General features: G+C 43.0%; 1 protein-coding gene across 1 annotated transcript in view; it reads right to left on the minus strand.

The window, feature by feature from the left end:
• LOC126484998 (protein henna) overlaps window positions 1–15,140 on the minus strand; it is a 103,318-nt gene that overhangs the window by 23,352 nt on the left and 64,826 nt on the right. The window contains exon 3 of the mRNA XM_050108605.1: window positions 12,832–12,960. Coding sequence (XP_049964562.1) covers window positions 12,832–12,960 — 129 coding nt within the window. The remainder of the gene's footprint in view (window positions 1–12,831; window positions 12,961–15,140) is intronic.

Raw genomic sequence — 15,140 nt, forward strand, 5'->3', positions numbered from 1 at the left:
GCCGCCCGCTGATGTGCTGCGACTGCACACACCCATTCACGAAGCCTGACGAAACGATGCAGCAGCAGGGACGTTGCTGCTGTGTAAGGCTAATGCAGATCACTTCTTTATACACCTTATGACCAAGGACGACTGCTGGGTGAATGCTTTAACCCCAAATCGAAGAAACCAATCAGCAGGAAAACCTGAGGACACACCACCGACGAAAAAGGTGAAGGCTCGTACCCTATTGTGGAATGTGATGCTGTTTTTTGGAACTGCCATGGTGTTGTTCTAATAGATTATATTTGTAAGGGGCAAACCGTCACAGAGGCATACTAACTAAATCTGCTGACGAGATTAAGGGAGTCTGCCAAGGCAAAGCGTTGCGGGAAGCTGTCCGAGAAGGTAGTTTTTGCGACACTAAAACGGCCCAGCTGCACGAGACAGCCACAAACGCCGCGTCTTTGGGCTGTCAAATTTTGCCTTGTCTCTTGTATTGTCCTGACGTGACACCCAGTGAATCCTTCCCATTTCTTTGGATGAGGAAGCCATTGCGTTTCAGGCATTTCCAAAATGACGATGAGCCGCTTTTCGAGGTTGAACGATACTTGAACAAGCAAAACACAGACTTCTACAACCAAAACTAACTCCGCCATCGAGGTTCATGGTCGCAGATTGAGACGATGCAGTCTGACGATTAGAAACTGCATACCGTGCTACGGGTTAGATGCTGGCGCTGAAATATTATTAGACAATTAGGATTCTAGCTGGTTACCTCTGCGTCCTGACGCATTAGTGTGCGTTATCATATCGACTACGTAGTCAAGCTGAAGTATACGTAAATTCTTTATAAACATGTAGTACTTGTACTACAGCGATAGCATACCCTGAAAGTGGAACGTCTACTTTCCCCAGTGAAAGGGAATTCAAGCGGTTCGACTGCAAGTGTTGCTGTCATTGGAAGGAAAAGCCAGTTGTTTTGCAAAACATGCGAAAAGGAGCAATAAGCGTCGTAAATAACGTGCACACACATCACATTAGTAAGCAAAACAGTTTTTAATTCTGCTTAACGTAAACACGTACTGAACCACCATGTACGATGCTTTACAAATAAAGTGAAACGAGTTGGTGATAAAACCGCTTAAACTAGAGTAAGCTTAAAAATAAGATTCCCAATATACTGTAATTTTTCCAATTATTCTTCACGAAATTGAAGAAAAGACCTGTTTTTAAATAGATTTTCTGGAAATTACAGTCGCTGATGTATTATTAAGGAATTTAGTTAAGGTCTGTTGTTATTCACACTCGTTCCACCTGTAAAACATGCACTGAATCTGTAGTGCACGGTACACTTTTTATTTACTCATAGCGGAGGCTTAGAAAAGTTTCTCAAAAAGGAACCCACAGTTAAAAATAAGTTCTTGATCACTGACTGAACAACATTCACACTTCTGATTATCGTATAGTCGCTATTTGATGTCTCACTGTTCACTGTTCCTCGCAAAATAAGTCCTCAGAATTCAAATTTCGTTGCTTGCGCTGGAAGATCGTAAAATTCAAGTTGACTGAGTGAATCTTTCATTATTAATTGACTACACAGTGACTTCACATCTGTGGCAACTGTTTTCATATTTCGACGATTACCGCATAAAACATGGAATGCTGTCGAGGTGTTTCACCACCTGCTACGATAAGTCAGAAACAATTTCTCTTTTACAGGAACAATGCATAGAAGCCATCTGCCACGATAATGATCAGAACAGAAACTACCTTGAAATACGTTTGTTTACAGTACTAAAGTCCACTAATCCTTCTCAAAGTAAACACACTAAAAAACAATAAATCTTAATAGGCAATTTAGAGAACTTAATGGAAAATTTCACTAGAAAGACCTATTCGAAACAACTTTGGAGGAATTTTGTGACTGGCTTTCTAAGCACTAGATCTGTAATATAACAATAACAATTCTAATAATAATAATTTCACTTCCCTTAAATAAATACAAAAGTTATAGGAATAATGTAATCTGAGAAATAAATGTAAGAAATCCTCTAAAATTATACACCTCTCATAAATTTCTGAAATACGAGAACTCCAGGAAACCAACTGAGATAGAGGAACAATTACAGAATGACAGGCTGCTGACGTCAATGAAAATAAATTACGAACCACCTGAGGAAACATCGGATCAAATATTATTCACAGCACCGGTAACGATTTGCGCTTCGTTTGCCTTGCTAACAGATGACACAGAACATGTTGCTAGAATGTGTCGTTCTTACATCTTCTTCGTTGTGGGAACCACAGCTATAACTTTATTGAATGAAGGCGACAGTTTTCTTCTCATTTATTAAGACCTCTTCTTAGTCGCAGACTTAGTTGCGGCTTATATCGCTATATCGCTATTTTCGAGTGGTTACCCGAAGTAAACTGCCACAGGCATAAGATCACAGGGAATTCATCCGATGTGCTGTTGTTCGTGTTGTTTTACGAACTACATTAAAAATGTTGCCGTTCCTGAAGGTTACACACAGTCAATGCACTTAATACAAAATATTTCATCAGGTGAACAGCCGCAATTGAGGAACATACACTCCTGGAAATTGAAATAAGAACACCGTGAATTCATTGTCCCAGGAAGGGGAAACTTTATTGACACATTCCTGGGGTCAGATACATCACACGATCACACTGACAGAACCACAGGCACATAGACACAGGCAACAGAGCATGCACAATGTCGGCACTAGTACAGTGTATATCCACCTTTCGCAGCAATGCAGGCTGCTATTCTCCCATGGAGACGATCGTAGAGATGCTGGATGTAGTCCTGTGGAACGGCTTGCCATGCCATTTCCACCTGGCGCCTCAGTTGGACCAGCGTTCGTGCTGGACGTGCAGACCGCGTGAGACGACGCTTCATCCAGTCCCAAACATGCTCAATGGGGGACAGATCCGGAGATCTTGCTGGCCAGGGTAGTTGACTTACACCTTCTAGAGCACGTTGGGTGGCACGGGATACATGCGGACGTGCATTGGTCCTGTTGGAACAGCAAGTTCCATTGCCGGTCTGGGAATGGTAGAACGATGGGTTCGATGACGGTTTGGATGTACCGTGCACTATTCAGTGTCCCCTCGACGATCACCAGTGGTGTACGGCCAGTGTAGGAGATCGCTCCCCACACCATGATGCCGGGTGTTGGCCCTGTGTGCCTCGGTCGTACGCAGTCCTACGCAGTCCTGATTGTGGCGCTCACCTGCACGGCGCCAAACACGCATACGACCATCATTTGCACCAAGGCAGAAGCGACTCTCATCGCTGAAGACGACACGTCTCCATTCGTCCCTCCATTCACGCCTGTCGCGACACCACTGGAGGCGGCTGCACGATGTTGGGGCGTGAGCGGAAGACGGCCTAACGGTGTGCGGGACCGTAGCCCAGCTTCATGGAGACGGTTGCGAATGGTCCTCGCCGATACCCCAGGAGTAACAGTGTCCCTAATTTGCTGGGAAGTGGCGGTGCGGTCCCCTACGGCACTGCGTAGGATCCTACGGTCTTGGCGTGCATCCGTGAGTCGCTGCGGTCCGGTCCCAGGTCGACGGGCACGTGCACCTTCCGCCGACCACTGGCGACAACATCGATGTACTGTGGAGACCTCACGCCCCACGTGTTGAGCAATTCGGCGGTACGTTCACCCGGCCTCCCGCATGCCCACTATACGCCCTCGCTCAAAGTCCGTCAACTGCACATATGGTTCACGTCCACGCTGTCGCGGCATGCTACCAGTGTTAAAGACTGCGATGGAGCTCCGTATGCCACGGCAAACTGACTGACACTGACGGCGGCGGTGCACAAATGCTGCGCAGCTAGCGCCATTCGACGGCCAACACCGCGGTTCCTGGTGTGTCCGCTGTGCCGTGCGTGTGATCATTGCTTGTACAGCCCTCTCGCAGTGTCCGAAGCAAGTATGGTGGGTCTGACACACCGGTGTCAATGTGTTCTTTTTTCCATTTCCAGGAGTGTATTAACAGAATGAAAATGCCCTTCGGTTGCCAGTAATTTCTTATTTATATCATAATCAGTTTCGAAACCTAAAGCTTGATCTTCTAATGCCAGGGCATAATTATGGAAACATAATTGTGTGGTAGTCGGACAGTGTGGCGCGATGGGTCACACCCCCGACAAACAAACGAAATGGAGCGTAGGACCCTCAACTGGGGCGCCTGCCTCGACAGCCGACACATTTCCATTTCCATAATTGTTTGGTGACACCTGAAGATGGTTTAGACTTCGAAACCGGTCGTGTAATAAATAAGAAATTACTGGCAATTGAAGCAGATTTTTATTCTATTACGATGCACTTAAGGCTGGAAATACCTTTGCATGTACCTGTTTCCCATCTTAAGTGCTCCGATTCTTTGTAAACCATCTCGAATCGGAAAATTTCTAGTATAGCTTATAAACAGTAGCACATCGTGTGTGTTCGCTGCCATTTTTATGCCTGTGACACCTCACGCTGGGAAAACACTCGATAACTATGCAAGCCGTAACTATGTGCCTGAGTAAGAACAGGTCTTCATAAATATTACAACCTGAATGGAAAATCGCCGCATTCAGCCAAACAGCCATTCGTAACAGCTACAGTTGTATTGCTTTAATGTTGACCAATGTCTTCTGAAATTACCTCACCCCCCCATTTCAGGCTGCTTATTGCGACGTTATCTGTCGTGATTACACAGCAAATATGGTTTTAGCTTAAGTATGCATCTGTTATTAGGATGCTGAATTGTATAACGTGATGAAACCAGTCACTGGCGTTAGAACCGACGTCATCTGACGCAGCAGATGGCCTTGACTAATTTACGGGGGATATATGTAGCTGTAGATTTAGATCCTAAATCACAGCGATGTACATTCTAAAAGATGAGCAGCTTCCAGAAATTCACATTTTAAACCCTTTTTCACACGAAAAGCATGAAAATTTGGAGCAGAGGGTTCAATTCTGTAATAGTTTTTCCGGAACACAAGCTCTCACTAGAAATGTAAAATATAGGCATCATTGGCTATGTAAAAGAAAAAAAGTCAGGCACGAACGAGTAGGAATCGCTCTCTGATAGTTCCTTACGAACTTAATTATCTATATACACAATTCATCCATCCCGAGAATCGAGACTCTTGACCATTTTTGTCTGCTACTTACACTGATGAGGGCAAGATATCGGTTCCGGGAATTAGAAGGCGTTGGAGAATGTTTTAATTTTGAATTTGAAGTCGGATACAAATGACAAAAGAAATATGTTTTGTGCGATAAGCTTACAAACTAACGACTTTCTGAGTATTTCCTTTACTTATACTGAGAAATCTTGCTTCTTGCCCACTTTCATGGTTCTAGGTCAACGAAAAGTACCCTATAGGTTTTGATGAGTGATTTTACGAGTACCAAATGTCTGAAATAAATGTCCCTATCTTTTTGTTACATTGACTTAGAAGCTTACGTTTTTATCCTAAGAAGGAACGATAGACCTTCGTACGTAACACAAATTTCAACTTGATACTCTTACTCGTTCCTGAGAAAATGGGTGTTAACAGATAACATATGACAAAAAAATTTTTTCATGTGGTGTACTTGCAAATTAACACTCTTAGAATTTTTTCCTTTATTTATATTTCGAAACCTTACTACTTGACGTATTTCATGATTCTAGGTCAACGGAAAGTACGGTATAGGTTTTGAAGAGTGAGTTTGCGAGTATCAAAATATATGACAAATAATGGCCGTAACTTTTGAATGCATTGAGTTATAAGCTTCAAAGTGATGCTATAAAGATTCCGTTTTAACCGAGTGAGGTGCGGAACCTAAAAGCTGTCCGATTATGATACGAAATTTCCAGTAAGTGTAGCTGCATTAAACCTTCTACAAACATCGAATTAACGTTGGATGCGATCTTTTCGGTGTGTGGGTGTCCCCAGGTTTATGGGGTCTCCAATTGCTGCGTGGCTAAGAAGAACGCTGCGAGAGCTGTTTTCCCTGAGTGAGGGCAGTCGGTGGAAGTCGCAGCCTAGCTGCCACGCTGGTGTCCATCGTTTTGGATAGCCTTTCAGGCCTGCGCAGTCGTGGACCATCTCGTGCAAGCAAGCGAAGGCGATACAGTGATTAATGCAATGGACTCATATTGGGGAACCGAGCGAGGTGATGCAGTGAGTATGAAACTGATCACGCATTTTACAGAAAAGCAGTTCAAATCATCACTCTGCCACCAACATCAATACTCGTATTTTCCGTGGTCAGCACTAACGTTTCGTCCTCGACCAGACGTTAAAGCCTTACCTTCATTCCTCATCACTTTCTGCTGAAATGAACCTATCCCAAGAAAACATCTTTGTTAGCAATGTTATAATATGGTACAGGCACCACCCTGCCTTGAAATAACACAAAAAAGACAGCAGAAAACTATCACATTTGGAGCTGCGGTTCGAGCTTTGAGAAAGAGTCCTCGTTTGGCCTGAATTGAGCCAACTAATCGTTCTTCCACCTGCACTACATTACTTTAGTATTCTTAATTACTACTCCTATTCAATGATTTCCTTGTTTAAAGCATGATCGTCATCATGTCACAGTGAACCACTAATCCCATTTTTACAAATTCTGAACTCTTCACGTGTTTAAAAATTGTCACATTGTTCTACTGGATGCGACTATAAAACCTGCCGAAGAAGCTATTCGTTAATTCAGATGTATGATAGACAAAAAGAGGATTTAGCTACACCTATGAAAACCCTTGGCTTCTTCTGTTTCCCTGTGGTACTGTTGATAACGCAACGGGAACGTTACATTACCGCTTACAGTATGTGCGTTTACGCATAATTTTATTCTTTTTTGTCATTACGTACATAGTTACTTAGCAGATTTTATAGATTCAAAAACAATTATTTGTCTCTCTTTAACCATTGACAATCTAAAGACTACCAGTTGCTGGTCGAATCGGTTACAGCATTGTGGAATACACAGAGATGATGTCGTATAAAATATTTTAGAAAAACCAGCAATCAGAAAAGAACAATAGTTTTTGCAATTCACATAAAATGCAGATAATGAAGCAGGCAAAACGGAATACAAACGTCTCAAAAATGAGATCGACAGGAAATGCAAAATGGCTAAGCAGGGATGGCTAGAGGACAAATGTAAGGATGTAGAGGCATATATAACTAGTGGTAAGATAGATACTGCCTACAGGAATATTAAAGAGACCTTTGGAGAAAAGAGAACCACTTGTATGAATATCAAAAGCTCAGATGGGAAACCAGTTCTAAGCAAAGAAGGGAAAGCAGAAAGGTGGAAGGAGTATATAGAGGGTCTATACAAAGGCGATGTACTTGAGGGCAATATTATGGAAATGGAAGAGGATGTAGATGAAGATGAAATGGGAGATATGATACTGCGTGAAGAATTCGACAGAGCACTGAAAGACCTAAATCGAAACAAGGCCCTGGGAGTAGAAAACATTCCATTTGAACAACTGATAGTCTTGGGAGAGCCAGTCCTGACAAAACTCTACCATCTGGTGAGCAAGACGTATAAGACAGGCGAAATACCCTCAGACCTCAAGAAGAATATAATAATTTCAATCCCAAAGAAAGCAGGTGTTGACAGATGTGAAAATTACACCGAACTACTAGTTTAATAAGTCACTGTTGCAAAATACTAACGCGAATTCTTTACAGACGAATGGAAAAACTGGTAGAAGCTGACCTCGGGGAAGATCAGTTTGAATTCCGCAGAAATATTGGAACACGTAAGGCAATACTGACTCTACGACTTATCTTAGAAGGTAGACTAAGGAAAGGCAAACCTACGTTTCTAGCATTTGTATACTTAGAGAAAGCTCTTGACAATGTCGACTGGAATACTCTCTTTCAAATTCTGAAGGTGTCAGGGGTCAAATACAGGGAGCGAAAGGCTATTTACAATTTGTACAGAAACCAGATGGCAGTTATAACAGGGAAGCAGTGGTTGACAAGGGAGTGGGAGAGGGCTGTAGCCTCTCTCCGATGTTATTCAATCTGTATATTGAACAAGCAGTAAAGAAAACAAAAGAAAAATTTGGAGTAGGAATTAAAATCCATGGAGAAGAAATAAAAACTTTGCGGTTTGCCGATGACTTCGTAATTCTGTCAGAGACAGAAAAGGACCTGGAAGAGCAGTTCAGAGGAATGTACAGTGTCTGAAAGGAGGATATAAAATGAACATCAACAAAAGCAAAACGGGGATAATTGAATGTAGTCCAGTTAAATCAGGTGATGCTCAGGCAATTAGATTAGGAAATGAGACACTTGAAGTAGCAGATGAGTTTTGCTATTTGGGGAGCAAAATAACTGATGATGGTCGAAGTAGAGAGGATATAAAATATAGACTGGCAACGACAGGAAAAGCGTTTCTGAAGAAGAGAAATTTGCTAACATCGAGTACAGATTTAAGTGTCAGGAAGTCTTTTCTAAAAGTATTTTCATGGAGTGTAGCCAACGATGGATGTGAAACATGGACGATAAATAGTTTAGACAAGAAGAGAATAGAAGCTTTCGAAATATGTTGCTACAAAAGAATGCTGAAGATTAGATGGGTATATAACGTAACTAATGAGGAGGTACTGAATAGAATTGAGGAGAAGAGGAATTTGTGGCACAACTTGACCAGAAGAAGGGATTGGTCGGTAAGACGTGTTCTGAGGCATCAAGCGATCACCATCTTAGTATTGGAGGTCACGTGGAGGGTAAAAATCGTAGAAGGGGACCAAGAGATAAATACACTTAACAGATTCAGAAGGATGTAGGGTGCAATAGTTACGCGTAGATGAAGAAGCTTGCATAGGATAGAATAGCATGGAGAGCTGCATCAAACCACAACAAAAAATTGCCGTCGTCCGGCTTAGTGGTTCAGTGGCAAAGCGCGTGCCATGAAACGGGAAGATATGAATTTATGTTGGAGGGTAGTTGTAAATGGAGCCTGCAGAATAGTGCAGAAATTCCAGAATGAGTTTTTCACTCCGCTGCAGAGTGAAAATCTCATTCTGGAAACATCCCCCAGTCTGTGGCTAAGACATGTCTCCGCAATATCCTTTCTTCCAGTTGTGCTAGTTCTGCAAAGTTCGCAGGAGAGCTTCTGTGAAGTTTGGATAGTAGGAGACGTGGTCTGGCTGAAGTAAAGCTGTGAGGACGGGACGTTAGTCGTGCTTGGGTAGCTCAAATGGTAGAGCACTTGCCCGCGGAAGGCAAAGGTCCCAATTTCGAGTCTCGGTCCAGCACACAGTTTCAATCTGCCAGGTAGTTTCATTTCAGTGCACAAATTTTCTGTGTTATCTTTAAGAAAATGTTGCCCAAGTGCTGTTCGTGTTCACTGAGAAATGCTGAACTAGGTTGAACTGAGCCAATGTTTACAACTGAAAGCAATGTGAGGAAGTGTATAAACTGGAATAAGTGTGGCGTAATTCTTATTAGACCCTCGAGCAGCGGTCTACATGAAGTGCGCGAACTAACAGTGTAAACTGTTCTGGTAGCCCTCACTGGGCAAAGAACATCCTTCAGGAAAGCACACTACTACATAACCTTGAAGCCAAAGGGAGTTAAAGTGAGCAAACATGTTTTCGCGTGTCTATGTAACTGGCAGTGGAGACTTACCAGAATGACGGACGAGAAACTAGTTTGCTATGAAGATGCGAATAGCTAATACAAGGCAAGAACGAGATACTTGAGATTGATACGAGCTGCCGTTGCGCCTCGTGTTTTACTGATTATATGGTAACTGAAAAAAACAGACTAAGTTAATTTATCGCAAGCCATCGTAGCAGTCGAAAACCCCACAGAAACGTCCAATTCCTCAAGGGAGATAGATAGGAATAAATTGCTATTTTGTTTGTGAGTGGCCTACACATAAGCAATTTTTCTGTGCATAGTACGCATACAGTTCTTATCACTGGCTGTGGGTTTAGAGGGGTGAATTTGTGTTGTCTAGGGACACAGCAAACAGTAAAACTTAAGTGAAAACCTTATCCGTCTCTTCTAGCGTGTGTGTCTCGAATTAATGGGTGTTGAAGTTAGCTGTAAGTAACTTGTCGGTTTCTACAACACTTAATGAGTTGTTAAACAATTTCGAGAACTCATATACAGCGTCATTCCGTGATGACGGCATAAATTTTCGTGGATGATGGAGAAGGGTAAAGATATCAATTAGAGGTAATTTGTTCCTCGTTCGGAAATAATCGAGTGGAAAATTATAAGCTAATATCTTTCTGGTACCTCTGGCAGCAGAAGACGTGTATCGGAACCGTTTTTTCTAAGATTATAGGGATGGGGAATCCTGACGAACACCTATGTGTAAATGTTGGGATGATCAACTGATCCATTGTAGGTGGCGTACGTTTTACTGATATGATCAATCCTGGTATACAATGTCGGTACTGTAGTAGAATCCAGTACATGTCTACAAGTTGAAGTAATAACATTGATCAGCCCTAACCAAATGGAGTTGTACCCGGTGACGGAACTTGCAGACATGATCTTCGTGTATGTGCAAGCAAGTGAAAGCAGCAGAGAAGCGCAAACTTTGTATAGAACCAAACACCGGCCTGCAAGACATCCTGCTCACACCATGTTTCCAAGTCTGTTCCAGTGATATCGTGAAACAGGTCAGTTGGTACCACAGCACAAGGACCAGGGAGGATGACGAACTACACGGACTCGCGACTTTGAAGATGCAGTGCTTGCCTGAGTGGGTGAGACGCTTGCAATCAGCTCTCGATCAGTTGCACGTGAAATAAATGTTTCGCAGAGTACTGTGTGGCGAGTATTACGGAAAATTCAGCTACATATCTATCGTCCACAGGAAGTGCGTGCTTTGATTTCCGCTGACTCCTGACCTCGTTTTGTTTTCAGCCAATGGCTGTGCAGCGCCTTTATTGGTAGGTTCCTGAAGCGATGCGGCCCTTCAACAAAGAAAATTGCTTACAATACTTTAGTTCGTCCTGTCTTAGAGTATTGTTCGTCTGTATGGGACCCTTACCAGTTGGGTCTGATTCAAGAGATTGAGAAGGTCCAAAGAAGAGCGGCAAGATTCGTGACTGGTACATTTAGCCATCGCGAGAGCTTTACAAATCTCATAGTTTGAAGTGGGACACACTTGCAGATAGACGACGCGCTAAACGGAAGGGGCTGCTCACTAAATTCCAAAATCCGATCTTCGCCGAGGATGTAGAGCATCTACTATTACCACCAACTTTCATATCGCGCAATGATCACCATTCAAATATAAGGGAAATTAGTGATCGTACTGAGGCGTTCGGACAGTCGCTTGTTCCTCTCGCGTTCCGCGAGTGGAACAAAGGGGAGGGGGAATATGACTTTGGTGCGAATAGTGCCTTCCGCCACAAACCGCTTGGTGGCTAGCGGAGTACATATATAGATGTAGATATGTAGATGTAGTCGATCCTCACTTTCCTGCGTATATACTTTTCATGGCAGAAGCCTGTTTCACCAGAAACGGAGGGCCAAATAGTCGCAGTCATGTTGAGGGCGATGAGAATGCACACATACACCTGTGAAGAGCCATCAACACACATTATCTGCCAACGGATGGGAAGGCGCAGGCAGTGATTACATATTAGGTCCGTTTCTTCTTCCTATTCGCTTAAATGCTACAGTGCACACAGTGTTTGCCAGATACATACTACCCAGACCGCTGGAACGTGTCCCATTTGTTATTCGTCAATGTATGTGGTTCCAACACGATAAATCTCCACTTCAGGTTAAACTGAGGGTTCGTGGATCAGGCAGTTCCTAAAACGGGGGTAGGTAGAGGAGGTCCTGTTTCGTGACGAGAACGTCCACCTATCTGGTCTCACTTGATTTCTTCTTGTGCGGCCATATTAAAATCCTGGTGTATGAGATGCCTGTCGAGACTGAAGTGGGCCTCCTGGTAAGAATTCTCGCTGCATGCTACGTTGTTCAAACGACACCGGGGATATTAGAAGGGATACGACAAAACTCTGTGCGACGATGCCATGCCTGCATTGACGCTGGGGCGCCATTTTGAACAACTGTTGTAAATGTAGCGGTTTATGAAACTTGTGCAGGTAAATGGAATTCATTATCACTGTACCGTAGACTTAGGATTTTCGGTCTCTCTGACATTAAGTTACTTCTTGCACCTTACTAATCCATCAACAGGGGAAATTACCTGACATTACCGGTGAGTATTCAGCTGGAATTCTGTACATAATCAGGGTTCGGTAGCTGTGGCCCTTAGTTTGAGGACTGCGCGAGGCTAAGGAGGAACTTGAGTAGATTTTCGCCTTACCCAAGTAAGGTCGCTTATCTCACATTGATACATTTAGCGCCGGCCGTTGTGGCCAGCGGTTCTAGGCGCTTCAGTCCGGAACCGCGCTGCTGCTACGGGCATGGATGTGTGTGATGTCCTTAGGTTAGTTAGGTCTAGGGGACTGATGGCCTCAGATGTTAAGTCCCATAGTGCTTAGAGCCATCTGAACCATTTTTTTGATACATTTACCCTTCTCCATCATCCTTGAAAGCTTGTAACATCTTCACGGAATCACCCTGCATATGAACGCTTTCGCGGCCGCACTGAGTTTCCTCAAAATTCTTCTGAATTTGTGATTGCGACGTTTTATAAAACGAACCAGTGTTACGGGCACTACAGCTAGTGGTCTTATTATGTGACGTACTCTTATGGAGAGCACTTGTAATAGTGAATGAAACGTTTGTTCGGATTACAATATGGCGCGCTCAGTAAATCAGAAGTACTTCACGTGAATAAAGAAAAGAATTGGAGAAGGACTCACCTCGAAGAGCTTGAGGCATTTGGCGAGCCCGCCGACCTGGTCCTTTTCTCCCGGCGAGAAGATGAGGCAGATGCTCTTGGCGGAGTCGAGGCCCTCCTTGATGTAGTTGCCTCCCGTCATTAGCATCGGCTACAACACAAAACACGCCGCAAACTTTACAATTTCATCAGGCTTTTCATGCAAAGCAGTAATCAAATGACGACTCTGAATTAAATCAAATGATTTGATCAGGCAAACATATGTAACTAAAGAACATATTAAGAGAATAAAAAATCCGCTTCAGTTGCCATTAATGTCTCGTTTATTGCACGACTGGTTTCGAAGCCTACAGCTTCATCTTCAGGTGCCATCAAATAATTACGGAAATATAAATGTTTGGCGATGAAGATGAAACTCTGGGCCTCGAAACAAGTCCTACATTAAACAAGAAATCACTAGCAATTGAAGCGGATTTTTTACCCTGTTAAATCAAAGCGTTGTAACACACGATTGATGCTGTCTCTAAGCGCTAATCTTGTCCGCGAATAACGTTACTAAACACACACACACACACACACACACACACACACACACACACACACGTACTAACATATGCAGGAGAATAGTAAGAACATACTGTCTTTAAGGGACTATGCCTAGTAAAGCACTGTATATTAAACATCGACCTCCGAGTACAATAAAATAAGGCAGTGAAAAAGAGTGAAATGCATAGCTCACTAGTAAGTTATTTATATTCTAAAGTTGATGTCACTTTCAGATTTACGCGTTTCTCACGCCAAACTGGGACAACAATAACCTGTGGTTTGCTCATATTTATCTCTGAGCACATACACAACGTATTTTTGTCATGGCACAAACAAACTGAGTTTATCTAAGTTCAAACGCGAGGAAAATGACCGTTACTTGACTCTATTGACAACACAGATAACGGAGCACATTTACTATGATCAGATTGTGTACGAACTTTCTAAGTTGAATATCGAGTCTTCTGTCAACGTTTTATAGAGAGAGTGCGAAAGACACTATTAATGACTTGGCTGACGTATAAGAACGTTAAGCTTGTCTTTCCCAAACTCGAGCCGCGCGGTCAATGGCGTCGTTCCACGGTTCGCGCGGCTCCCCCCGTCGGAGGTTCGAGTCCTCCCTCGCGCATGGGTGTGTGTTGTCCTTAGAGTAGGTTAGTTTAAGTTAGATTGAGTGCTGCGTAAGCCTAGGGACCGATGACCTCAGCAGTTTCGCTCCATAGGACCGTACCACCACCACCCAAACTTGACAAGAAAATAAGCCTGTTCTGCAGAATAAGGCCAACATACAGCTTAGTACTGGAGCAGCTACAAGCCGAATACTGAGTCAAAAATCACAGAGCTCTATGCAATCTGATATTCTGCAATCTGTTAAATGAACCGATATATTGAGAAGGCAGAGGGACAAGGGTTTGCGCCAACAGGTTATCAAGGAACCTGAAACACGGTCCGCTTTGCCTTATTTCACATCATAAATACTTATCAAAAATACTTTCATGCCAGTTATTGTAACTGTCCGAAAGGAAGTCATAGTATCGAATGTAAACTGAATTACGTACCTTTGCCTCGCTAAAGTGGCTCTTGGTCATCTAAGTTAGCAGGTATTTTAAAAACTACATTCCCAATCGCAGAATTTAAAGTGCATATTGAAGGATAATTCACCATCAACAGTGTGCTGTACTCTGGTCATAAAATGTTGTGAAAAGTTCGGAAGCTAAGCCATGGCAGCATGGCAGCGATGCACTGTATGGTCTTCGCAACCCCGTACAGGAGTTAGGCTCTTCACTTGGTCAGATTCCCTAGGATGGGACGTCTTTGCAACACCAGGATTTATGCAAAATTTGATACATTCAGCCACGGCATATAGCCACAAAAACTAAACCAACTCATAAAAGCGTATGAACAGTGGCCCAAGAAGCGTTCAATAAAGAGACTATCTACTGAGTTATTAAGAAATCCAGAAAACTTTTAAGTACTTCGTAAAATCGGCACTCATGGACTGTGTATGGATATTAATTGATCATGATGGTGCATAGCAGGAGATGATAAAACGAGGGCTGAAATACAACATTCTGTCTTCTGAAATTAGTTCAGCCGAGAAAATCACATCATGGTTCCCACCTTCTTTCAGCGTCTCAAGGGCGAAAAAATAATAGCTATAGAAATAATTGAATCCGAAATTGAAAAGCAACTGAAGACTTTTGATAGAGGAAAGGTCAGCGTACTTGATGGAGCACCTGTTAGATTCTGTATCGAAAGTACCTTCTACCTGCAGTTCATGGTGGG

The sequence above is a fragment of the Schistocerca serialis genome, chromosome 1, assembly GCF_023864345.2.
Source record: "Schistocerca serialis cubense isolate TAMUIC-IGC-003099 chromosome 1, iqSchSeri2.2, whole genome shotgun sequence".
Taxonomy (NCBI): domain Eukaryota; kingdom Metazoa; phylum Arthropoda; class Insecta; order Orthoptera; family Acrididae; genus Schistocerca; species Schistocerca serialis.